The sequence below is a fragment of the Mobula birostris genome, chromosome 3 (genome assembly GCF_030028105.1).
Source record: "Mobula birostris isolate sMobBir1 chromosome 3, sMobBir1.hap1, whole genome shotgun sequence".
Taxonomy (NCBI): domain Eukaryota; kingdom Metazoa; phylum Chordata; class Chondrichthyes; order Myliobatiformes; family Myliobatidae; genus Mobula; species Mobula birostris.
In genome coordinates this window covers 7921453-7949112 of record NC_092372.1, presented here as the reverse complement: position 1 = coordinate 7949112, position 27660 = coordinate 7921453, and the positions used below count along the sequence as shown (strand labels likewise).

Here is a 27660-nt window from a genome sequence, read left to right as displayed (position 1 = left end):
TTGTTAGTTGCTAATAAAGGGTCAAGTACAGTTCTTTGACTTTTGGAACACTTTATATGGGATCAATTGTGGGGTGATCATATAAGGATAACAATTCATGGGGGTTGCCAGCAACAGCATTGGTTTAGTAACTGCTTATTCCCATCGACCTGCACCGGGACCACAACACTCCATACTCCTTCTATCCATGTACCTATCCAAACTTCGCTTAAACATTGAAATTGATCTCACTTATGCTGGCAGCTCATTCAACACCCTCACGACCCTCCAAGTGAAGAAGCTTCCCCTAATGTTCTCCTTAAACTTTTCACCTGAGTTTACTCTTCTCTTTACCAATTCCTTAATTTGTGTTACTAATCTCTTGGCGTCAACTGGAATTCTTTTGGTTGTGGAAGGATGTGGCAAGGTGAAAGTTGAACAATGTTATTGTTACGTATTCTAGATGGAGAAACGCACGGGACCCAAGATTCAATCAAAAATGATGAAAGAAGCTGAACTGGATTTAGTTCGTGATGAATATCGAAACTTTGTAAAAGACTTTGAAGCATGCAAAACAAAGAATATTCTAGAGTTAGAAGAACAACATAAATGGTTACTGTGCACCATCAGACACAGACTCAAAAGGGCAATGGAATTTTATAAAGACAACATCGAAGAACGAAGAGAAAGGTAAATCAATGGCAGTACTGACTTTTAAAGATGAAATTAAACCTCGGAAAATCTGTAACAACATTTGCTTTAACTTGAGAGACGGACATTATGGGTAATGGTAGTTTAGAACATAGAACACAGAATGGCATAACTCAGGAACCAGCCCTTTAGCATGTGTTGTTGTGCCAAACTAATTAAACTAATGGTGCCGAATTAAACTACTCTCTTCCGCCTGCACTTGGTGTATATGCTGTGCTCCCAAAGCAGCCTCCTCTTCGCTGGGGAGACCCAACGTAGATTAGGTGCCCGTTTTGTTGAGCACCTCCACTCCATATACAAAACGCAGGAATTTCTGGTGGCCAACCATTTCAATTCCTGTTCCCAGTTCTGTTCTGACATGTTGGTGCTTGGCTTCCTCTTTTGCTATGATGAGGCCACTCTCAGGTTGGAGGAACAACACCTCATATTCTGTCTGGGTAGCCTCCAACATGATTTCATGAACATCAATTTCTCTTCCAGTAAAAATTTCCCTCCCTCCCACTTCCTTCTTCTTCTATCCCCACTCTGGCCTCTTACCTCTTCTCCTCATCTGCCTATCACCTTCCTCTGGTACCTGTCCTCCTACCCATTCTTCCATGGTCCACTCTCCTCTCCTATCAGATTCCTTCTTCTCCAGCTCTTTACCTTTCCCACCCACCTGACTTCACCTATCACCTTCTTATTCTGGCATTTTCCCTCTTCCTTTTGAGTACTGATGAAGCGCCTTGGTCCAAAACGTGGACTGTTTATTAATTTCCATAGATACTGTCTGACCTGCTGAGTTCCTTTGTGTAGCTTTGGATTTCTAGCATTTGCAGAATCTCGTGTGTTTGTGGTCCACATCCCTCCATTTTCTACATATTCATCTGCCTGTCTGAGAGTCTTTCAAATATTTTTATCACATCAGTCTCTAACTCCCCTGGCAGCACATTCCACACATCCACCATTCTCTGTGTTTAAAAAAAATCACTTGCCCCACACATCTCTTATGAATGTTTCTGCTCTTACTTTAAATGTCCTCTAGTTTCAACCACAGGAATGTGAAATTGGCTGTCTGCTCTACTCCTGCCTCATAATTTTATAAACTTCTATCAGGGTTCCCATCAGCCTCCACCGCTACAGAGAAAACAGCCCAATGATAAGTTCTTCAAAATATTAATACAAACCTTGTGACATTTTAAGGTATAGTAGAAGGAAAGATTTTGTCAAATTGCAAAATGGACCTATGATTTCCTTTACTTATTCAATATCCAGTTATTAGAGTGTTTTTATTACTAAATGTAATGCATGGCTTGATACTGAGCCCAAAATTTGTTGAGTATGGATATTTTCTAGGGGTGGCACAGTAGTGTTGCAGTTAGTGTAACACTATTGAAGACCCATCTTATCCCGGACACTGTAGAGAAACGTCTTAGCCAAGAGAGTTTGTTCCCGAGGGCTGTTGTACAGCTGAATAATGCTACACCAATGGCTTGTCAATGGTCTTTGAGTGTTATGAACTATCAACGTCACTTGTTGCAGGTAAATATGGGATTTTTTTTTGAAAAATTAAGCCATACTTCATGTATTGTAAATATCTATTTTACACAGACTGGAATAGCACTGCAATCTTGTTGCCTTGAGCATTGAGCATTGTCTTGAGACTTGTTCTATTTTATTCTAATTCTAATTATATTACTGTGCCAGTAGCCCACGTTGAATTCTGCTGCTGTCTGTAGAGCGTTTATATGCTTGACCATGTGGATTTCCTCCTGGTGCTCTAGTTTCCTCCCATTTTCCAAAGACGTACAGGTCAGGGTTAGTGAGTTGAGGGCGTGCTATGTTGGTGCTGGAAGTGTGGTGACTCTTGCCCCAAGCACATCCTTGGACTGTGTTAGTTGTTGACACAAATGGTGCATTATTTTGTTTTGTGCTCGATTGTGTTCCTTTTTTTTTATCATTCTTCAGTTCAAACAAAATTAATCACAAGCTGAAGTGTGAGCTGAATATGGAATTACAAGGTCATCTGGGAGTATACCGAATGATGGAATTGTCAGTCCAGCTCTATAAGCAATGGGAATTCATTGCAGAGAAAGAAAAGAATGAATAAAGTCCGATTAAACACAGAATAAGATCTAGTAAGAATGGCAGATGGAGTTTAATTTTGGCCAACTGTATGTCAAAATCAGGTCTACTATCATTCACATGTCTTGAAATTTGTTGTTTTGTGGCATTTCAATATATAATAGTAAAAGAACTATAAATTACAAAAGATATATATATAAATAAGTAGTGCAAAAAGAGCAATAAAATATTTTGAGGGGTTTGTGGGTTCATTGTCCATTCAGAAGTCTGATGATGGAGGGGAAGAAGCTGTTCTTAAAATGCTGAGTGTGCGTCTTCAGGCTCCTGTACTTCCTCCTTGATGGTAGCAATGAGAAAAGGGCATGAACTGAGTGATGGGGTCACCTCTTTGAGGCATCACCTTTTGAAGATGTTCTCAATGCTGGGGAAGCAAGTGCCCATGACAAAGGTGACTGACTTTGCAACTTTCTGCAGTTTTTTCCAATCCCATGTGATGCAACCCATTAGAATGTTCCCTATGGTACACCTGTAGGAAATTGCAAGTCTTTGGTGTCATACCAAGTCTCTTCAAACTCTTGATGAAATATAGTTGCTCAGAGTTCAAAGTAAAATTTATAAAATCGCAAGTCTTTGCTGTCATACCAAGTCTCTTCAAACTCTTGATGAAATATAGTTACTTAGAGTTCAAAGTAAAATTTATTATCAGAGTACACACGTCACCACATACAACCCTAAGATTCTTTTTCCCTTGGGCATACTCAGCAAATCTATAGAATAGTAACTGTAAACAGGATCAATGAAAGAGCTAAAAGCACAGAAGACAAAAAACTGTGCAAATGCAAATATAAGTAAATAGCAATAAATAATGACAGCATAAAATAGCAAGATAAAGAGTCCTTAAAGTGAGATTATTGATTGTGGGCCATATCAATAGATTACTGTAGTTACCCTCTTTTTTTCAAGAGCCTGATGGTTGATGGTTGTCATGCCATTTTTTGTGATTGCATCAATATGTAGGGCCCAGGATACTGTAGATATTCAGAGATGTTGATTCAGGAACTTGAAACTGTTCACCCTTTCCACTTCCGATCCCTCAATGAAGATCAGATATGAAAGAACAAGTACAGTATACATGCTAATGGAAGGCCCTTAACAATGTTAATGAACAGAAGGATCTTGGGGTCCAGTCCATAGCTACACAGGTTGATAGGTAGTAAAGAAGGTATATGGTGTACTTGCCTTTATTCACGGAAGCACTGAATTCAACAGTTAGAAAGTTATGTTACAACTTTATGAAACTCTGGTAAGGCTGTATCTGGAGTATTGCATTCAATTCTGGTTGCTCCATTACAGAAGGGATGTAAGTGATTTGTTGAGGATGCAAAAGAGGTTCATCGGGATGCTGCCCAAATTCGAGGGCTTGTGATATAAGAAGAGGTTGGACAAACTGCAGTTGTTTTCTTAGGATGAGTAGAGGCTGAGGGCTGTGAATCTAACGGAGACTCATAAAATCACTAGAGGCATAGACAGAATAGATGGCCAGTATCTTTTTCCCAGGCTGAGCATTTAAAGGCGAGAGGCAGTAAGTCTAGAACGCGAATCACATATTCTACACAGAGTGGTGGATGCCTGGAATGCTCTGCCATTACAATAGCGTGTTCAAAGGCTCCTAGATAGACTCAAGAATGTGTGGGGAATGGAAAGGTGGCCCTTGTGAAGGGAGAAGTGGGTTAGCTAGGTTCAGTTTTATGTGTTTTTACACTGTGTTTTTGCCCATTCTTTCTTGTTCCCACTCGGGGTGATCTTTTAGTTTTTTGTGTGTGTGTGGGGGGAGGGGTTGTGGTTGGGAGTCTGGGAATTGATGTTCTTGTTGCCGTTTGCTTCATTTTTTTTGTGTGGTGGGGTTGATGATCATTTAGCCATTTATGCGATTATTTTTCTTGCCATTTGCGAGATATTTTTGTACAGGGCAGGTGTTAATATTTTTCTTTGAATGACTCCCATGGTTTTCTTTGTTTTGTGGCAATCTGGAGAAGAAAAATCTCAGAGTTGTATACTGCATACATACTTTGCTAATAAATGAACCTTTGAATTAGTTTGGCACAACATCATGGGCGGAAGTCCTGTTCAATATTGCTTTTTCTATGAATCTCTTCACTAAAACTTCCTGCAAAGAAGTCTTTGCTATTAAACCATAAGACATAGGAGCAGAATTAGGTCATTTGGCCCATTGAGTCTGCTCTGCCATTCCATCATGGCTAATTTACTATCTCTCTCAACACCATTCTCCTGCCTTCTCCCTGCAACCTTTGATGTCCTGACTAATCAAGAACTTATCAACCTCTGCTTTAAATATACCCAATGACTTGGTTTCCTCAGCTGTCTGTGGCAATGAATTCCACTGATTCACTACCTTTTGGTTAAAGAAATTCCTCCTCTCCTCCATTTTAAAGGGATGTCCCTCTATTCTGAGGCTGTGCCCTCTGGTCTTTGACTCCTACTACATAGGAAACATCTTCTCCATATCCCAGGTCTTTCAATATTCAATAGGCTTCAATGAGATCCCCCTTTATTCTTCTCAACACCGGTGAGTACAGGCCTTTTTAAATTGAATAATTTTAATCCAGTCAACTTGATCTCAGTTAATTTTGCTTAGCTAAAAATCACATTAATGTTAGTGAAATTTCTTTTCCAATACACCTGCAATTCCTTTAAAATAATTTTTTTTTTCAATCACTTGAGGTTACGAGATCTTCTGGAGGCTGAGGAGAAAGATTACATGAATCAACTGAACCTTTTGGGAGAAACAGTTTTAGAACGACAAGCAAAAATGAGGCAACAAGTAAAAGACCTTAAAATACAAAGGGAGCAGGAGCGTCAAAAACTGATCGCAGAAAAACTTGATCAGCAATTTCGGTATGTTTTGTATTGAAATAAACTGTGCACTTGAGCATAATATCTCACTTTTCAATGTCTGAAACCCTCGAAAAAAACCTGAGAAGATTTATGAGCATTTGGAGGGACATAATCTGATTAGGGATAAGCAACATGGCTTTGCCAAGGGCAGGTCGTGCCTTATGAGCCTGATTGAATTCTTTGAGAAAGTAACAAAACACATTGATGAAAGTAGAGCAGTGGATGTAGTGTATATGGATTTCAGTAAGGCATTTGATTAGGTTCCCCATGCAAGGTTCCTTCAGAAAGTAAGGAGGCATGGGATCTAAGGAGATCTTGGTTTGTGGACCCAGAATTGGTTTGCCCACAGGGCAGTTGTAGATGGTTTGTATTCTGTATAGAGGTTGGTGACCAGTGGTGTGCCTCAGGGATCAGTTTTGGGCATAGTTCCCTCTAAGCTGTGCGCGTGTGCGAGCGCACACGTTTTTCAACCAGCGCACAAAGGAAATTACTGTGCGCACAAAAGGTTAGTTACCTAAAATAATGTAGTAGTTAATAATTATACTTATTGAAAATAATCTTATAGCTAACTGTTTCTGTTAACTAATTAGTCGGTTTTTCAAATACCACAATGCACGTCACTAATTTATGTCTTCTCACCTATCTTGTTCCGGTTTGTACAGCTGCATCACGGCGGCAGCCATATTTAGTGGACAGTGTTCATATCGTGAAATTTACAAAGATCTGTTTCAAATCCTGTGGATAGCTTACTAAGTTTTTATTGGAAAAAATATTGATTCACTATGTCAAATTCAAAAGAAGCGAAGGGCGTGAAGCACAAAAGAACTGCAAATTTGTTTAAAGTTGAATGGCTTCACAAAACAGTAGAAACTGTTACACCGAAAGCTCATGACGTCATGAATGTTCAGCTACGAGAAATATTCATGTATGATTCGGAAACTGAAGTTTGTATTGTTTGTATTGTTGTGATGCGAAAGTTGCTGGAGAATTTGCTAGTGGAAAGAAGTGGGATGATATTTGAAACTTGACTTTTTGAAGCATCGTTTGGCAAGTAAATTGCATTTGGACGGTGTACAAAAGCTCAGGCAACAGAACCCGTCATTACCCGTTACAGGAGTGCTACGCATGTTATGGTAGAGTGCAGATGAGCGAAAATGATCAAACCCAGAGGAGATCAAAGTTGAGGTACAAGAATGGTCAGCTTTTAATTTCTCTGCAATTGCAGATTGTGATTTCACACTTGGTGATGAACAAGTTAATGCCTTATGTCTAAAATATCATGAATTTCTAGCTGAGAATATTGTAATAGTTAGACAGTTTAATGATTTCAAATTTTCCATGCAAGAAAAAATTATATCCAAACCGATTTCAAACTTTGCTCAAATGGTGGCATTTGTACTTCAAAATGAACAGTTTTGCGAGCTTGCACAGCTGATGGACATTGGGGGAACCTTTCTTGCGTCTAGTGTGGACTGTGAGCGAGGTTTTAGCCTAATGAATCAACTCAAAAACAAGCTGAGAAACCGTTTAGGTGAATGTTATTTGGATATGTTAATAAGAATCAAAAGCTATCAATGGGGTGGAAGTTCTATTAGTCGAAACAAGAGTTTACAAAGAATGGGTAAATGTCGAAGACAGGAGAGAGAAAAAAATAACTGAGTGACTTAAATATGATACAGATTAAATATTTCCAACCTGATGGCATGAAAATTGACTTCTCTAACTTCCGTTAATGCCCCACCTCCCCTTTGTACCGCATCCCTTATTTATTTATTTATTTATTTATTTATTTTTCTTTCTTTCTTTCCCTTTTTTTCTCTCTTTTTCTCCCTCTGTCCCTCTCACTATAACTCCTTGCCCATCCTCTGGGCTCCCCCCCGCTTTCTCCCTAGGCCTCCCATCCCATGATCCCCTCCCTTCTCCAGCCTCGTATCTCTTTTGCTAATCAACCTTCCAGCTCCTAGCTCCATCCCTCCCCCTCCTGTCTTCTCCCATCATTTCAGGTCTGCCCCTCCCCTTCCACTTTCAAATCTCTTACTATCTCTCCTTTCAGTTAGTCCTGACGAAGGGTCTCGGCCCGAAACGTCGACTGTACCTGTTCCTAGAGATGCTGCCTGGCCTGCTATGTTCACCAGCATTTTTTGTGTGTGTGTGACTTAAATATATATGTTATTCTGTGCAGTTTTAGGTCAAATATTTTGTAAACCTACATAAACTGTCCCATGTGTGCAGTCAGTGCGCACATACTTTTGTCACAGGAAAAAAAATTGCACAACATAAGATTTTTGTGCACACTGACACTAAAAATTAGAGGGAACATTGGTTCTGGGACCCTTCTTTGTGATTTTCATAAATGACCTGGATGAGGAAGTAGAAGGGTGGGTTAGTATGTTTGCTGATGACACAAAAGTTGGGGGTATTGTGGATAGTCTGGAGGGTTGTCAGAGGTTATAGTGGGACATTGATAGGATGCAGAACTGGGCTGAGAAGTGACGGATGGAGTTCAATCCAGATAAGTGTGAAGTAGTTCATTTTGGTTGGTCAAATTTGAAGATATAGTATGAATTAATGGTAAGACTGTTGGCAGTGTGGAGGATCAGAGAGATCTTGAGATCCATGTCCGTTGGACACTCAAAGCTGCTGCGCGGGTTGACAGAGTTGTGAAGAAGGTGTATGGTGTGTTGGCTTTCATCAACCGTGGGATTGAGTTCAAGAGCTGTGAGATAATGTTACAGCTATATAAAACCTTAGTTAGACCCCACTTGGAGTACTGTGTTCAGTTCTGATCACCTCACTACAGGAAGGATATGGATACTATAGAAAGAGTGCAGAAGAGATTTACGAGGATGTTGTCTGCATTGGAAAGCGTGCCTTATGAGAATAGGTTGAGTGAACTTGACCTTTTATCCTTGGAGCGATGGAGAATGAGAGGTGACCTGATAGAGGTGTGTAAGATGATCAGAGGCATTGATCATGGTGGATAGCTAGAGGCTTTTTCCCAGGGCTGAAATGGCTAATACGAGAGGGCATAGTTTTAAGGTGCTTGGAAGTAGGTACAGAGGGGATGTCAGGGTTAAGTTCTTAACACAGAGTGGTGGGTGCGTGGAATGCACTGCTGGCGACGATGGTGGAGGTGGATACAATAGGGTCTTTTACGAGCCTCTTAGATAGGTACATGGAGCTTAGAAAAATAGAGGGCTGTGCGGTAGGGAAATTCTAGGCATTTTCTAGAGTAGGTTACATGGTTGGTACAACACTGTGGGTCGAAGAGCCTGAAATGTGCGGTATGTTCTGTGTTCTACAAAAAGACAAACTACAGTTTAAATGAGTAACAAGTTTTGTATTCAAATGAAATACAGAACAACTTGGAACACTAGCGATACTATTACAATAACATAGTACTAATACTAGTAATAAAACTGTATTTTAGTCCCTTATAGTTATTGAAGTAGGAATTCATTCAGTGTACGCTGCCATGTTAGAAACATAGAAACCCTACAACACAATACAGGCGCTTTGGCCCACAATGCTGTGCCAAACATGTACTTACTTTAGAAATTTCCTCAGGTTACCCATAGCCCTCTATGTTCTTTTGAATAGCTGTAAGTGAACAAAATCAACATAGACACTTAGTACAGATAATGGACTGCCTTCATACAATGCTATTGATGATTGCATCCTTAATTTTCATTTTCATTGTAACATTCGTGATTGTCCATACCTTCCAAATTTTTGTAGTTCCTAACTTGTGGAAGTAGTGAAAGTGTTTCATTTTCACTCTCAACTGTTTCTGACATTGCCAAGCTGGAATGTTTGAAGCAGCAGTAAGCAAAACAGTTCTGAATTGTCTTACTGTTTATCTTGCCAAATATCGGTGACAAAAATCTCTGATTTTTGAACACACATGCAAATATTTGCTTTGAGCACAGTGTTGTATCTAACTTGTGAAGTGCACTTGACTGACATCAGTTAAACTGTTTGGCAGCAGTCTGTCTCTCAGTTCAGCAGCACGGTGTCCCAAATAAACCCTGTTATTTTCTCAATTTCATTTTTGTTCATTAAAAGTTGTCCCAAAAGTGGCTACCCCTATTAACCAATGGCCCAGTTAACCGGAATGCACTGTATTTTGTGCTTATATTTTAGGGAGCAATGCAAGGAGCTTCAGGCAGAACTATCCCACCAACGAGAGCAGGAGCTGGCCAGAGACTGGCAGGCACAAATCGAATTCAACAGGAGACTGCAGAATCAGAAAAAGGAAGAGGATCAACTCTTTGATGAACTGTGGGAGAAGGACCGACTTGCCAAAGAGGAGAGGGCAGAGAAAGAGCTGAGAGAGGAAAACCGGAAAAAGCAGGAAGCCCTGGCTATTCAGCTGAAGCAAATAGCGGAGATCAACGCGAAACGTGTGGATCAGAAGCATCAGAAAGAACACGAGGCAGGGGTGATGGTAAGAAAAGAAAATGCCTCAACAGAGTAACACATTATTTTACCAAATTTTAATATTGTTATATGTTCAATGTCTGAAATCCATTCTGTTCTTTATGGGTGGGTTTCCTCCCACATTGTAAATACCTGAAGCTTACGATTAGTGAGCTGTGGACATGTTATGCTGGCGACACTTGCGGATGCTGCCAGCTCAATCCTCACTGATTTGATTTGACACAAATGAAGCATTTTACTGTATGTTTTGATGTAACAAATAAAACCAGTCTTTCCCCCTTTCCCTTATTTACTCCCCCTCCCTTCCTTCTCTTTCCCTTCCCCCTTACTTCTCCCCCTCTCTTCTCCCCCCCTCTCTTCTCCCCCCCTCTCTTCTCCCCCCCTCTCTTCTCCCCCCCCCTCTTCTCCCCCCCCCTCTTCTCCCCCCCCTCTCTTCTCCCCCCCTCTCTTCTCCCCCCCCCTCTCTTCTCCCCCCCCTCTCTTCTCCCCCCCCTCTCTTCTCCCCCCCCTCTCTTCTCCCCCCCCTCTCTTCTCCCCCCCTCTCTTCTCCCCCCCCCTCTCTTCTCCCCCCCCTCTTCTCCCCCCCCTCTCTTCTCCCCCCCCTCTCTTCTCCCCCCCCTCTCTTCTCCCCCCCCTCTCTTCTCCCCCCCCTCTCTTCTCCCCCCCCTCTCTTCTCCCCCCCCTCTCTTCTCCCCCCCCTCTCTTCTCCCCCCCCTCTCTTCTCCCCCCCCTCTCTTCTCCCCCCCCTCTCTTCTCCCCCCCCCTCTCTTCTCCCCCCCTCTCTTCTCCCCCCTCTCTTCTCCCCCCTCTCTTCTCCCCCCTCTCTTCTCCCCCCCTCTCTTCTCCCCCCCCTCTCTTCTCCCCCCCTTCTCCCCCCCTCTCTTCTCCCCCCCTCTCTTCTCCCCCCCTCTCTTCTCCCCCCCTCTCTTCTCCCCCCCCCTCTTCTCCCCCCCCTCTTCTCCCCCCCCTCTCTTCTCCCCCCCCTCTCTTCTCCCCCCCTCCTGCTACCCCCTTCCTTCTCCCCACCCCCCCTTCTGTTGGGTTTCAACCCCTTTCTCTGTCACTGGATCCGATCCTGGACATCTTGACAGAAAGGTCACGGTCATTCATGTTGGCAGAAACATCTCTAGTTCCATTAAGCTAAGCACTCGCGCTCCCCAGGGCTGCATGCTGAGCCCGGCTCTGTGCTCTTTGCTGGCGCATTACTGCATGGCCAGATCTAGTTCAAATGGAATCGTCAAGTTCACTGACACAATTGTGGTTGGCTTCAACAATGAGAACAAGATGGGGTTCAGAGAGGAGGTAGAATGGTGTGAGCACAACTACTTGAGTCTCAATGTGGACAAGACCAAAAGATGATTGTGTTCCATAGCAAGATGCAGGCTGACTACTCCTCACTGGATATACAAGGCTCCTCCTTGGAGAGAGTTAGGAGCACCAAGTTTCTGGAAATGCACATTACGGACAATATCACCTAGTAACACTTTTTGTCAAAAAAGCATAGCGATGCTTCTACTTCCTGAGGAGATCAAGGCAAGTGAGGCTTCCCCTCCACCCCTCTATTGAGAGGGTCTTGACCAGCTACATCACTGTCTGGTATGGGAATTGCAAAGCACCTGATCACATATCCCTACAAAGGATATCTTTCTTTCACCCATTAGAATGTGTGATGACACTTGGGTTGTGTTGGTTGTTAATGCAAACAATGCATTTCACAACATGTACATATGATAAATTAATCTGAATTGGAACCTAAAATTCCTTGCATAAGTATGAATTTTTCCCAAGATTTTATATAATGCCGGCAGATCATAAGATTACAAGACAAAGGAGCAGAAGTATAACATTCGGCTTGTTGAGTCTGCTCCGCCACTCCACCATGAGCTAAACTGTTCTCCCATCTAGTTCCAATTTCTGGCCTTTTCCCCATATCCCTTGATACCCTGACTAATTAGATACCTATCAATCTCCTCCTTAAACATCCTCAATGATCGGGCCTCCACAGGTGTATGTGGCAATGAATTCCATAAATCCACGACCCTCTGGCTAAAAAAATTTCTCCTCATCGCTGTTTTAAACGGATACCCTCTAATTCTAAGACTGTGGCCTCTTGTTCTGGACTCACCCACCAAGGGAAACAGCCTTTCCACGTCTACTCTGTCCAACCCTTTCGACATTCAAAATGCTTCTATGAGATCCCCTCTCATTCTTCTATACTCTAATGAATACAATCCAAGAGCCGACAAACGCTCCGCATATGTTAGCCCCTGCATTCCAGGAATCATCCTTGTAAATCTTCTCTGAACTCTCTCCAACATCAGAACACCCCTTCTAAGATACGGGGCCCAAAACTGCACACAGTATTCCAAATGAAGTCTCATCAGTGCCCCATAGAGCCTCATCAACACCTCCTTACTCTTATACACTATTCCTCTTGAAATGAATGCCAACATAGCATTTGCTTTCCTTACTGCCAACCCAACCTGGTGGATAACCTTTAGGGTATCCTGCGCGAGAGCCCCCAAGTCACTTTGCACTTCTGATTTTTGAGTTTTACTCTTCACATATTTAAAAAAAACTCTTAGTATCCTTTTTAATGTTAATTGCCAACTTCCTTTCATAATTCATCTTTTCTTTCCTAATGACTTTCTTAGTTTCCTTCTGTAAGTTTTTAAATTTCGTCCAGTCCTCAGTTTTCCCACTAATTTTTGCTTCCTTGTACGCCGTCTCTTTTGCTTTTATTTTAGTTTTAACCTCTCTTGTGAGCCACATTTGTGCCATTTTTCCATTCATGATTTTCTTTTTTCTTGGAATATATTTTTCCTGCACTTTCCTTATTTCTTGTAGGAATTTCATCCAATTCTGTTCTACCATACCTCCATCTAGCTTACTTTTCCAATCTACTTGGGCCAGTTCCTCTCTCATACCACTGTAATTTCCTTTGTTCCACTGAAATATCGATACACCTGATACCAGCTTCTCCTTTTCAAATTTGAAACCGAACTCAATCATATTATGATCACTACTTCCAACGGGTTCCATTACCTCCAGCTCCCTAATCGCCTCAGGTTCATTACACAGCACCCAATCCAAAACAGCTGATCCCCTGGTGGGCTTATGGACAAGCTGCTCCAAAAAGCCATCCCGTAGGCATTCTACAAACTCCCTCTCCTGAGATCCAGTACCTTCCTGACTTTCCCAATCCACTTTCATATTAAAATCCCCCATAATTATCTTGACATTTTCCTTCTGACACGCTTTTTCTATTTCCAGCTGTAACTTGCAGTCCACATCCCGGCTGCTGTTTGGAGGCCTGTATATAACTGCTATTAGTGTCTTTTTACCCTTGCCATTTCTTAATTCGACCCGTAAGAGTGCCAGTAACATCATGAAGGATCACACCCACCCTGCTCAGGCTGTTCGTCCCACTCCCATTAGGGAAGAGGCTATGTAGCATCCACGCCAGGACCACCAGGTTCAAAAACCGTTTCTTTCACCAAGCAGCAAGGCTGTTCAACACCTCCACCCGCTAACCCACCCCTCCCCACCCTCAATCACCACTACTTTATCCTTTCCTGTCCGTCACCTTATGTACAGACACTCCTGTGCCTGGTGTCACTTTGTGGACATACAATCTATGTATATAAACTACCTTATGTAGTATTTATATTTATTGTATTTTTTATTATTATGTGCTTTATCTAATTGTTTTTTATTTGTGCTGCATCAGATCTGGAGTAACAGTTATTTTGTTGTTCTCTACGCTTGTGTACTGGGAATGACATTTAACAATCTTGAATCCTAAGTTCTCTCCATCTGTATTCAAGGAAAAGCCCAGAATGTAAAATTTCTCATAATAATGTGGCATGTCATCATAGAAAGAAAAGCAGCGTCTTTCAAAGTTGGAAGATGAGCGGCTTGAGAGGGAGAAAGTGCAGAAGCAGAAGAAACTCCGCGATACTCTGGACAGTGCGAAGGCACTGAAGGTGAAGCGAATCACGAAGGAGCAGGAGGAAGAGCAGGCTCTGGATATAAAGTTAATGGATCAAGCACTGAAGGAAGAAGCCGATGATGCCCAGGCGCTGATGCAGAAGAAGGTACCCATTCTGCATAATGTAATGTTTTTTGATTGGGTGGTTAAGAAGGTGTATGGTATCTTCTTCTTCTTAAGCCCATCTTCCCTACCGAACCATAGGCTCCCAACAGCAGCTTGCCAGAACCTTTAGTCCTGGGCTGGTGTGACATAGGGCTCTGTCACCAGCCTTGGACAGCACTGCAATGTTACAACTGCGAAGTAACACAGACACAATTGCACACGGGGAATACTATTTAAGTTTATTCATACATAAATCTTTATTTGTTTTACATTTGTTGTTTATCTGTTCATTCATTTGTAGTTTGGCGGTTCTGGATATATCTTGGCAAAACCGAGGCGTTGCTTCCGGACCAGTATTATTAGTGAGAAACTGCACATGTGCAGTGTACAGAAGGACAAATGGGGGGGGGGGGGTGTTAAAGGTAATAAATGGGTCTCAGTGTAGTATCCCCCAGAGGTGGTTGGCGATAGACCTTAGTTGCTCATGAACTAACTGGAGGAAGGAGTTGAATATTGGTTGATCTGTGTAAATATTATATTATATATACAGTGCATTTTATATACAACACTGTGCAAAAGTCTTAGACACATATGTATAGCTCAAGTGGTTCGGAGTTTTGCACTGTACTGTGGCAATTTTATGTATTGCATTGTACTGCTGCAATATATATAAAAAAAAAACAAATTTTGTGACATTTGTGAGTGATGATAAACCTGGTTTTGATATGGGTCTCAATGTGGACTGAGAATGGGAAGAGAGTAGGGAGAGGGGAATCATGGTTGGGAAAAGGGGAAGAGAGAGGGCAGAGGGCAGGGAGCCCCAGAGAGACATTCTGTAATGATCAATAAACCAATTGTTTGGAATCAAATGACCTTCCCTGGTGTTTCAGGGCTGAGTGTGTCTGCACCCGCACCACCCCCCCAACCCACCCTTCATGTTCTTTTCTCACCGCTGCCATCAGGGAGAAGGTACAAGAGCCTCAGGACTCACACCACCAGGTTCAAGAACAGATACTGCCCCTCAACCATCAGGCTCTTGAACAAAGGTTGATAACTACACTCATTCTATTTCTAGTGTTCCCACAACTGATTGTCTCACTTTAAGGACTCTTGATTTTGTTATTTCATACTCGTTATTTATTTATATTTGCATTTGCACAATTTGTTTTTCATTGATCCAGTTTACAGTTATTGTTCTATAGATTTGCTAAGTATGCCTGCAGGAAATGAAGGGTGACATGTATGTACTCTGATAATAAATTTTATTTTGAATTTTGAAATTTTGAGATTCCTTCTCTGCCACCTGTCCTAAACCTCTAATTATATACCTAAAATTAGTTTTTTTTCACTATACATATATTTTCACAGTTTGGGACTTTGTGAACACTTAATAAAACACCAACTCCTCCTATTGTGGTGGAGCCAGTTTATTTTCCCAAGAGACTTAGGCTCCCTACAACGCCTGTACCTCACAGCCAGTCCTTCAGTTTGTCTCCAAAAGTACAGAAGCACAGCTTTGTGGGCCGATTGTGCTGCAGGTTTTCTATGTTTCTAAGTAGCCCAGGGGTCATCAACCTTTTTTGTATCGCGGACCGGTTTATTATTGACAATATTCTTGTGGACTGGCCGACCCGGGGGCGGGGGGGTGGGGTGAGGGGGGTAGGGTTGCCAACGGACAAGAGTAGCAGTCAAATACATTGTGTTTACCCCGATGAAGCCTTGCGCGGGCACCAGTGCACATGCGTGTACGTGCTGATTTTTTTTCTACAAATCGTTTTTGGCGATTCTGTTCGGGGGGGGGGGTGCGGTGTTAATCGCGACCGGAATATAGGTGATAAGTGGCTAATACACTCAATTTCATTTCCAAAAGGGTTTATCTAACGAATTTAATATTAAACACACAGCGCATATTTTCCTCGCATGAATATAGTGATAAGTCAATTATAAGTCAGTTATAAGTCAATAGCATCATAACATTTTAAGTAACTTTTGGATATTAAACACACAGCACATATTTCCCCCGTATGAACATAATAAAATTATTGCCACATACCAATAACATATAAAATCATTGCCACATACCAATATCGCTGAATCAGTGGGAGCCCTGGGCTTGTTTCCCTGCAACAAGATGGTGCCATAGAGGGGTGAATGGGAAACAGCGATACGCAAAGGGGGTTCCTTATGTCCAGTCTATTCCGCAATTTAGTTTTCGTTGCATTCGTTGCAGAGATATGTTGGAAATTGAAGCAATGTTTTCAGTGTCTTTGTGGCTATCTCAAGGATATTTAGCCTTGACTTTGATCCAGAATGCCAGCAGAGATGTTATGTCAAAGATACTTTTCAGCCCACAAGCTCGAGGAATTGATCTTCTTCCTGCGCTGACATGGATGACGCGTGCGTAATGACCTCGTGTGCATTCAAGCTCAACAGTTGGCGTGACAGAGAATGAGGAAAGGTGCAGCTGACTCATATCGCCAAATCATATCGTTTCCTCGTGGCCCAATAGCACATGCTTTACGGCCCGGTACCAGTCTGCAGCCCAGTGGTTGTGGACCGCTGAAGTAGCCCATCTTCCTCTCCTAGAGATGAGGTCTTCAGAGCTTCTGTTAGTGTTTCTGTAACACTGGGTTTTTATGGGATGTGGTTGCTAGCCCCATGCCCAATCATCCTTACTTTGCAGCTGGGCTTGGGACTGTCCATGGTGGAGTTGCATATGATGTGTTGGCCTTCGTTAGTCAGAGTATTGAGTTCAAGAGCCATATGGTAATGTTGCAGCTGTAAAGGAAATCTTCAAAACTATTGCCTCAAAAAGGCATCATCCATCATAAAGGACCCTCACCACCCAGGACATGCCCTCTTCTCATTACTACCACCAGGGAGGAGATACAGGAGCCTGAAGACACACACTTGATGTTTTATGAACAGGTTTTTCCCCTCCTTCATCAGATTTCTGAATGGACAATGAACCCATGAACACTGCTTCACTATATTCTTGATAATGGCATGGATAGCAAAATGACTGACAGGCAGGAGGCAGTGAGTGGGAATAAAAGAGGCCTTTTCTGGTTGGCTGCCAGTGACTAGAGGTGTTCCTTAGGGGTCAGTATATTTTCACAATATTTGTCAGTGATTCAGATAATGGAGTTGATGGCTTTGTGGCAATCTTTGCGGATGATGTGAAGATAGGTGGAGGGGTAGGTCGTGCTGAGGAAGCAATGCGATTGCAGCAGGACAGAAAGATTGGAATTTTCCTGGTGGTGGCTGATGGAGTAACAGCAACCTGCCATTGCTCCAACTCGAATTATCTTAATATTTCCAACCTGTCTTGAAACTTCTTTTTTAAGTGTGATATTCTTTCATTATGACTGGAAGGAGGGCCAGAGTACTAAAAAGGATGATCTCCTTGCTTCTTTGGATTCTATTATGGATTTGCTGCAAAATCATACACGAGAAGCCTCTGAGAAGTTTCAACATTTCAGCTCTGAACTTAAACAAGTAGATGGTAAATCGGATTCTATTCAACAAACTCTTAATGAACATGATAAACGTATAAAAAATAATGAAGCAATTTTGTCGTCTCTGGAAATGGAAGTGACTGAATTGCAGAAGCTTTGTGAAAAGCTATCGAAGTCCGACGAAAAGTGAAGACAGAAGATGATCAACCTAGAGAATAGAAGTAGAAGAAACAACCTATGGGTTCTGGGTCTCGAAGAATTAATCGAAGGTAATCATCGTTTGGAATTTTTTGTAAACTTTTTGCAAGAATTATTTCCGGAAATTTTAACGTCTTTGCCTATGATTGATCGAGTTCACAGATCTCCTGTGTTTAGACCTAAGGGAGATAGACCAAGGTCAGTAATAATCTGTTTTCATGAATTTAAAACAAAGGAACTGTTAATTTGTGAATTTCGTTGAAGAGGCATGATTGACTATAATGGTCGTAAGATTAGAATTGTTGAAGATTACTCACCTGAGGTTATGCAGGAACATGCTAAGTTCAAAGAAGTTATGTCCATGATTTTTAACAAGGGTTTCAAGCCTTCCTTTCACTACCCAGCCTGACTCAAAATCACACTTAAAAATGGATCTTTTGAATGGTTTCGTTCGACTGTTGAAGTACAAAGGTTTTTTAAATTCGAAGACTAGCTGTTTAATTTGTCTTTACATGAAGACACAGGATTAAATGAGAAACTTTTAACTCATGGATCCTGTTGAAGGGGCATGATTGGTTATAGGTTGGAATATTAAGATTCTCGAAGATTATTCGTTTGAGGTTATGCAGGAACATGCAAATTTAAACAAGCTTTGTTGGACTTTTTTTTAACAAGGGTTTCAAGCCGTCCCCTGGCTACCCAGTTTGACTGAGAATCTCATTAAAGATGGATCCTTGGAATGGTTTCGTTTGAATGCTGAAGCACAAAGATTTTTTAAATTTGGAAGCTCACTGCTTAGTCTGTTTTTTCATGAAGATACAAGATTAATGTTTAATGTCTTTCTGTATGAATAATGCCATCTTTTACTTTTGGTAAACCTTTGTAACTAATTTCCTTTTGTACTCTTTAATACTGTATTTTTGATATACGAGAATTGAATTTCTTGTTTGGATATTGTTTTGTCTAGGTTGGAATAAATAATAACCTTGAAACTAATTGGAGCGATCACCAGGTTTTTTGGGGGGTTGTCCGTAGTTGTAGATGCTGGTTTTCTATTGGTCGGCCTTCTTTCTTTGGGAGGCAGGGGTATGTTTTTTTTTCTCAGAAGCTGTTTTCGAATTTTTAGCCAACTTGTTGCTTGGTTACCATTTCTCAAGGCTTATGGGTTGGTTTTAACTTACATTTTAACCCTTCCTTTAAATAATATTAAAAATGGACCAAACTATTAATATACTCGGTTTTAACGTGAAAGAGTTAAATCACCCTGTTAAACGTAATAAGATTTTTGCTTGTATTAAGAAATTTAAGGTCCCTATTATTATCTTACAAGAAACTCACATACGCAAATGTGATAATTTGCATTTTTTTTAGCCATTGGAATAGTTTTTGTTTTCATTCTTCTTTTCAGGCCAAATCTAGAGGAGTTTCGATTCTTATAGATAATACATTTTCCTTTGCCCAACGTAAAGTAGTGTCGGATACCAATGTACGTTTTGTTATAGTTTCAGGAGAACTAGATAATAAATTAATAGCATTTGCCATTGTGTATGCCGCAAATGTACAAACGATAGATGATCCAGGTTTCCTTGAGTGTTTTTTTTTGCTTTTACCAGATCTGAGTCTTTGTTCTCTGGTGATAGGAGATTTTAACTGTTGTCTAGATCCAATTTTAGACCGATCATTTTCTAAGCCAGTGACTCTTAATAAATCAGCTTTGTTTATTCAATCTTTTTTATTGAAGTGTGGTATTGTTGATGTTTGGCGTTTTTTTACGTCTTTTAGATAGGGAGTACTCGTTTTTTTCCCATGTCCATCATACATATTCCAGGATTGATTTTTTTTTTATCGATAGTCAAATGGTTTCATCAGTTCGTTCCTGTAAATATAAAGAGATTGCTATCTCAGATCAAGCTTCTGTATTTCTATCTTTAAATCCCCCTGGCCTTTATCAAACAAACAGATTTTGGCATTTTAACATATCCAATTAAAACTCAACTTCTTAAAGATAAGACTCAATTTTACATTCATGGAGATAAATCAGGCAAAGTATTGACTAACCAATTAAAAACTTCTGTAGTTAAACGACAAATTAAAGAAATTTGTAAAACTAAAGTGAGGGAGGAGAAGATGGTGCGATGCAGCGCGCGCGGCCGTTCCAAATGAATATCAGTTATGTGTAACTAGGGGCCGTGCACAATCTAGATTTGATGGAGACAGCCGTGAGAAGCGCAGAGGAACATCTGGAGTAACTTCTGAAATGCCTGCTTCACTGCCATTGCTACTGTGCGATCGAGATTCTCCGGAGACGAAGGCCCCAAATCCTTGGCTTTGCGTATCGCCTGTTGCTGGGGCCGGGGTTGAAGTGCTCGGCAGAGATGGTGCTCGGTGTCGGGAGGTGGTCGGAGGCTCGGAGTTTTTCGGACGGACTCGGAATCGGACTGTGGTCGGGTGCTTCCAGGATGCTGCACCGGCAAGTTGGCGGCGCTGGAGGTTTACCGTCTGCATGAGATGATGGGACTTTCAAGAGGCTTTGAGACTTTTACTGTGCCATGGTCTGTTCTTATCAAATTATGGTATTGCTTTGCACTGTTGCAACTATATGTTATAAATATGTGTTCTTTTGTTAGTTTTTAAGTCGGTTTGTGATGTGTTTTCGTGATATCATTCTGGAAAAACATTTTATCATTTCTTAATGCATGCATTACTAAATGACAATAAAAGGAGACTGCGTGTCCTCATAATCACAATCATAATAATAGTGATAGGACAACTGATCACTCTGAAATAAATGATACCTTTAGAGAATTCTATTCTAAACTTTATAGTTCTGATTCCCCTAAGGATAGTACTGTAATGAATAATTTTCTAGATCAATTGAATATCCCTGCACTTTCTGCAGATAATTGCAAACAGGTGGATCAACCCATTTCTTATGAGGAAATTTTCGAGGCTATACATTTACTACACTCAGGGAAGGCTCCGGGTCCAGATGAATTTTCTGGAGAATTTTATAAGGCTTTTTCCTCATTAGTTATACCGAAGTTACACTTAGTCTTTTTGGATTCTTTCAAATTGGGTAGCTTGCCTGAATCTTTCTATGAAGATTTCTATGAAGCTTGTATTTTGCTTATCCTAAAAAAGAATAAGGCTTTTTCCTCATTAGTTATACCGAAGTTACACTTAGTCTTTTTGGATTCTTTCAAATTGGGTAGCTTGCCTGAATCTTTCTATGAAGATTTCTATGAAGCTTCTATTTTGCTTATCCTAAAAAAGAACAAGGCCAATTTCATTACTCAATGTTGATACTAAAATCCTTTCTAAAGTTCTGGCTCACAGGACTGGAAATATCTTGCCTTCTATTATTGCTGATGACCAGACTGGATTTATTAAAAACTGACATTCCCATTTTAATATACGCCGTGTATTAAATGTTACTTACTCTCCTTCTGAGGAGATATCGGAATGTGTGATATCCTTAGATGCTGAGAAGGCCTCCAATCGGGTTGAATGGAATTATTTAATTAAAACCTTAGAAAAATTTAATTTTGGACCAGATTTTGTTCAATGGATTAACTTACTTTATTACCTCCTTTTGCTCGGGTTCTTACTAAATTTCAAAATTCCAAACCATTTAAACTTCACCGCAGAACTAGACAAGGTTGTCCGTTGAGTCCTTTGCTCTTTGATCTAGCTTTAGAACTCCTTGCCATTGCTTTTCGAGAATCTAATGATACCTGTGGTATTTTAAGGAGAGGTATCACCCACAAAATCTGGCTTTACGCTGATGATATATTGCTTTTTATCTCTAATGCTGAGACCTCGTTACCTTGTGTACTTTCTTTACTCTCCCGTTTTAGCCAGTTTTCAGGATATAAATTGAACCTACGTAAGAGTGAATTATTTTCCTTAAATAATTTGGTATCAATTAATACTAATCTCCCTTTTAAAATAGTAAGGAATCAATTTACTTATTTGGGTGTAACAGTCACTAAGAATTACAAACGCCTGTTTAAAGAAAACTTTCTTACTTTATTGAACAGTGTAAAAAGGGATCACTAAATTGGTCACCTGTTTCAATATCTTTGATTGGACAAATTAATTCTATTAAAATGAATGTTCTATCTAAATTTTTCTATCTTTTTCAGGCTTTACCCGTTTTTATTCCTAAATCGTTTTTTGACTCTCCTGATTCTATTTTGCCCTCTTATATATGGAAAAATAAACATCCTTAATTAAATGAAGTTCATCTTCAGAAATCTAAAAAGTCTGGAGGTTTAGCCTTACCTAATTTTAGGTTTTATTACTGGGCAGTTAATATACGATATCTTACGTTTTGGCTATATTATATTAATCATGTAGACTGTCCAGTATGGGTTTCTTTAGAAGCTAACTCTGTTAATAAATTTTATATTATTTCTCTTCTTGGATCCTCAGTTCCTTTATCTGTAAGTAAACTAACTGATAACTTAATCATTAAACATACTCTGAGGATCCAGATACAATTTAGAAAACACTTTGGTTTATTGAGATTTTCCCTTTCAAGTCCCACTTATTCTAACTTTTTTTTAAACCCTCCATGACTGATTTAGTTTTTAAAGAATGGGATAAGTTGGGTATTAAATGTTTTTGGGATCTGTTTGTTGGAGGAATCTTTTTTTCATTTGAGCAATTGTCAGCTAAATATAGCTTACCCAAAACTCACTTTTTTAGATACTTACAAATGAGAGATTTTCTAAGGTCTCAATTATGCACATTTCCTATAAGCTCGGATAAGAACTTACTGGATGTAATTTTCAATTTGACACCTTTTTATAATGGTTCAATATCTGATATTTGTGGCATGTTATTGGAGACAGGGAATGTTCCTTAAGACAAAATTAAGAATCTCTGGGAACAAGGTTGACGGGCATCAATATCTGAGGAAACTTGGAATGGAATTTTTAAACTGGTTAATACTTCATTGTTATGTGTTCGCCATTCCCTCATAAACAACTTAAGGTGGTACATAGAGCTCACATGACTAAGGATAAGCTATCTCGTTTTTATTCGGATATATCTCCCTACTGTGACAGATGTAATAATGGAGAAGCTTCATTAATTCATCTGTTTTGGACTTGTCCGAGTCTTGAAAAAAATTGGAAGGAAGTTTTTCAAACTTTTTCTTTACTTTTCAAGGTCAATTTTAACCCTAATCCTCTGACAGCGCTATTTAGTATTGTTGCCGGACAAGATATCAAGCTGAAGACATCTGATTTACATGTTTTGGCCTTTAGCTCTCTTATAGCTAGGAGGGCGCTTTTGTTTAAATGGAACGATGTTTTTCCTCCTACTCATGCTCAATGGTTATGCGACATTATGTCATGCTAAGATTTAGAGAAGATTCGTTGTTCAATTTCTGAATCTCGTCAAGACTTTCAAACATTGTGGGGACCTTTTCTGAATTATTTTCAAAACCTTCAATTCGTTGTTTAAATTCAGATGTTGGCTATTATTATTTTTTATTATATGAGAAGGTATTTTACCTTTTCTCTCCTTAATAAACAGCTTCGGTCTTAGTAGGGGTTGGATTCTGTTTTTTGTAATAAATGAGTATATTTCAATATAGCTATTGACTAACTTACATGAATACAGGTAATGAGATTGTTATTATGGATAGATGTAATGTAATTGGTAGTTTTTAAAAATCTTTTTTGACCTTTTATATATACTTTCTTGTACTCTGTATTCTCCTTTGTAGAAACTAATAAAAATATTGGAAAGAGAAAAATTGGAAGAATGGGCAAAAATGTGGCAGATGGAATACAGTGTTGGGAAATGCATGATAATGCATTTTGGTAAAAGGAACAATAGTGCGGTCTATTATCTAAATGGGGAGAAGGTTCAAACATCAGAGGTGCAGAGCTACTTAGGATCCTCATGCAAGACTCCCAGAAGGTTAACTTACAGGTTGAGTCTGTGGTAAAGAAGGCAAATGCAATGTTGGCATTTATTTCAAAGCGAATAGAATATAAAAGCAAGAAGGTAATGCTGAGCCTTTATAAGACACTAGTCACGCTGCACTTGGAGTATTGTCAACAGTTTTGGGCCCTAGATCTCAATATGTGTTGTCATTGGAGAGAGTTAAGAGGAGGTTCACAAGGATGATTCCAGGAATGAAGGGGTTAACATATGAGGTGCATTTGGCAGCTTTGGGCCTGTACTCACTGGAATTTAGAAGAATGTGGGGGGATCTCATTGAAACCTACAGAATGTTGAAAGGACTAGATAGGGTGGATAAGGAGAGGATGTTTCCTTTGTTAGGGGTATCCAGAACTAGAGGACACAGCCTCAGAATTGAGGGGGGGACCCTTTAGAACAGAGGTAAGGAGATTTTTTTTTTAGCCAGAGAGTAGTAAATCTGTGGAATGCTCTGCCACAGACTGCAGTGGAGGTCAAGTCCACGTGTATATTTAAGGAGGAAGTTGATTGTTTCCTGATGAGTCAAGGCATCAAAGGATATAGCGAGAAGGCAGGTGTATAGGGTTCAGTGGGATCTGGGATCAACCATGATTGAATGGTGGAGCAGACTCAATGGGCTGAATGGCCTAATTCTGCTCCTATGTCTTATGGTGTTATGCTGCATTCTTTGTAAGACTTATTTTCTAAGATATTTCTTATTGTAAATTTTAGTATTTTTTTAATATATTGCACTGGACTGCTGCCACAAAGCAACAAATTTCATGACATGGGATGAGTGGGATTAAAAGGGAAGGGTGGTATTACGACTCAGGGAAAGTGTCAGACAGGGCTGTCCAGAGAGCTTGTCTACTGAGGCTATATGGGTGGAAATGAGGAATAAGAAAGGGATGACCATATTAATGGGATTATGTTATTGACCTCCGGCCATCAGCAGGATTCAGAGGAATAATTTGTAGAGAGGTTGCAGACTGTTGTAAGAAACATAAGGTTGTGATGGCAAGTGATTTTAACTTTCCACATATTGACTGTAATGCCTATACTATAAAAGGACTAGATTGGACAGTGTTCAGTGTCCCTAACTAATACATGGAGGTCCCAACCAGAGGGAGTGCAATACAAGATCTCCTTCAGGGAATGAGGCAGGGTGTGTGGCAGAAGTTTGTGTAGGGGAACGCTTTGCATCTGATGGTCATAATGCCATTAGTTTCAGTATAGTTATGGAGAAGGATAGGTCTGGTTAGGTGTAACAATCACTAAAAACTATGTGTCTGTTTAAAGAAAATTTTCTTACCCTATTGAATCACGTAAGAAGGATACTATTAAATTGGTCGCCTCTTTCGTTATTGCTGATTGGTCGAATTAACTCTATCAAAATGAATATATTACGTAAGGTATTCTAAGGGACCAGATATATAAGTATTAGGATAGACAGGGACTGATTAGGATTAGTCAACATGGCTTTATATGAGGTATGTCATGCCTAACCAATCTTATAGAGTTCTTTGAGGAAGTTACCAGGTAAGTTGATGAAGGCAAGGAATTAGATGTTGCCTATATGGACTTTAATAAGGCCTTTGACAAGGGGCCGAATGGAAGGTTAGTCAAGAAGGTTCAGTTGCTTGGCACTCAGGTTGAGGTAGTAAATTGGATTGGACATTGGCTTTGCTGTAGAAGCCATAGAATGGGTAGTAGATGGTTGTCTCTCTGACTGGAGGCCTGTGACTAGTGGTGTGCCGCAGGATCATTGCTATTTGTCATCTGTATCAATGATCTGGGTGATAATATGGCTAACTGGATCAGCAATTTTGCAGATAACATCCAGATTGGGCGTGTAGTGGACAACGAGAAGGCTATCATGGCTTGCAATAGGATCTGGAGAAGCTGGAAAATGGTAGGTACACTCTGGGAGGACAAACTAGTGTGGGACTTACACAGTGAGTAGTAGGGGTCATTGAGGTGTGTATTCTCAGAATATAGGAATACAGTGCTGTAACTCATTGAAAGTGGCGTCACAGGTAGATGGGGTCGTAAAGAAAGTTTTTGGCACATTAGCCTTCATAAATCAAAGTATTGAGAACAGGAGCTGGGAAGTTATGTTGAAGTTGTTTAAGACATTGATGAGGCCGAATTTGGAGTATTGTGTGCCGTTCTAGTCACCTACCTACAGGATACAAGATATCAATAAGATAGAAAGAGTGCTGAGAAAATTTACAATGATGTTGCCAGCACTCGAGGACTCAAATTATAGGGAAAGGTTGAATAGGTTAGGACTTTATAACCTAGAGTGCAGGAGAATGAGGGAAGATTTGATAGAGGTGTACAAAATTATGAGGGGAAAAGATAGGGTAATGCAAACAAGTTTTTTTCACTGAGGTTGGGTGAGACTAGAACTGGAAGTCATAGATCTTGGGTGAATGATGAACTGTTAAGGGGAACATGAGGGGAACTTCTTCAGTCAGAGGTGCAAGTGTGGAATGAGCTGCCAGTGGAAGTGGTGAATTTGGGTTCGATTTCAACATTTAGGAGAAATTTGGATAGGCACATGGATGGGTGGGGTATAGAGAGCTATGGTCCCATTCAGGTCGATGGACTAGGCATATTAATAGTTCGGCACAGACTAAATGAGCCAAATGGCATGTTTCTATGACTATAGTGTTCTGTGACTCTGACATATGTCCGTGATAATAAACCTGGTTAGATCTTTCCTGGAGTATTGTCTTCAGTTCTGGTTGCCTCAGTTATAGGAGGGATGTGGAACATTTAGAGGGGGTGCAGAGGAGATTTACCAGGATGCTGCCTGGATAATGAGGACACACAGTCCTCTTCTATTGTCATTTAGTAATACATGCATTAAGAAATGATACAATGTTCCTCCAGAATGATATCACAGAAACACAAGACAAACCAAGACTAAAAAAACTGACAAAAATCACATCATTATAACATATAGTTACAACAGTGCAAAGCAATACCATAAGTTGATAAAGAACAGACCATGGGCATGGTAAAAAAAAAAGTCTCAAAGTCTCTCGAAAGCCCCATCATCTCACGCAAACGGTAGAAGGAAGAGAAACTCTCTTCTAGCCATGAGCTTCCAGCGCCGCAAACTTGCCGATGCAGCATCCTGGAAGCACCCGACCACAGTCCGACTCTGAGTCTGTTCGAAAACTCCGAGCCTCCGACCAGCCCTCCGACACCGAGCACCGAGCACCATCTCTGCCGACCGCTTCGACCACGGCAATAGGCAAAGCCGAGGATTTGGGGCCTTCCCTTCTGGAGATTCTCGATCACGCAGTAGCAACGGCAGTGAAACAGGCATTTCAGAAGTTTCTCCAGATGTTCCTCCATGCTTCTCACATCTGTATCCATCAAATCAGGATTGTGCACGGTACCTACTTAACAAATACGATATAATTTTGGAGCGGCCGCGCGCGCTGTGTCGCGCCGCCATCTTCTCCTCCCCACCCTCCCCACCCATGTCTTATGAAGCTAGCCTGAGCCAACTAGGCTTTTTTCTTTGAAGTAAAGGAGGCTGAGAGATGACTTTATAGAGATTACAAGATGAAAAGAGTCATAGATTGAGTGGACAGCCAGCGACTTCTTTCCAGAATGGAGATGACTAATACAAGGGGGCATAATTTTAAATTGATTGGAGAAAAGTATAGGAATGAATTTAGAGGTAGATTTTTTTTACACAGTGCATGTGTAGAATGCATTGCCGGAGGTGGTGGTAGAGGTAGATTTAGTCAAAAATCAGCTATGACCACTTTGAATAGTCTAACAGACCTAGGAGACAATTAGGGTATCTTTTATTTTCCTGATTTCACAGTAAAAGGCCAA

At 40.6% G+C, this 27660-nt stretch overlaps 1 protein-coding gene across 2 annotated transcripts in view; it reads left to right on the top strand.

The window, feature by feature from the left end:
• Positions 1–27660, top strand: part of cfap53 (cilia and flagella associated protein 53) — a 41329-nt gene that overhangs the window by 2088 nt on the left and 11581 nt on the right. Inside the window, exons 2-5 of one of the 2 annotated variants that reach the window (XM_072252191.1) lie at positions 443–669; positions 5497–5670; positions 9814–10117; positions 13989–14207. In XM_072252191.1, the coding sequence (XP_072108292.1) occupies positions 443–669; positions 5497–5670; positions 9814–10117; positions 13989–14207 (924 nt within the window). The remainder of the gene's footprint in view (positions 1–442; positions 670–5496; positions 5671–9813; positions 10118–13988; positions 14208–27660) is intronic. The other variant, XM_072252192.1, reaches the window with a different exon arrangement.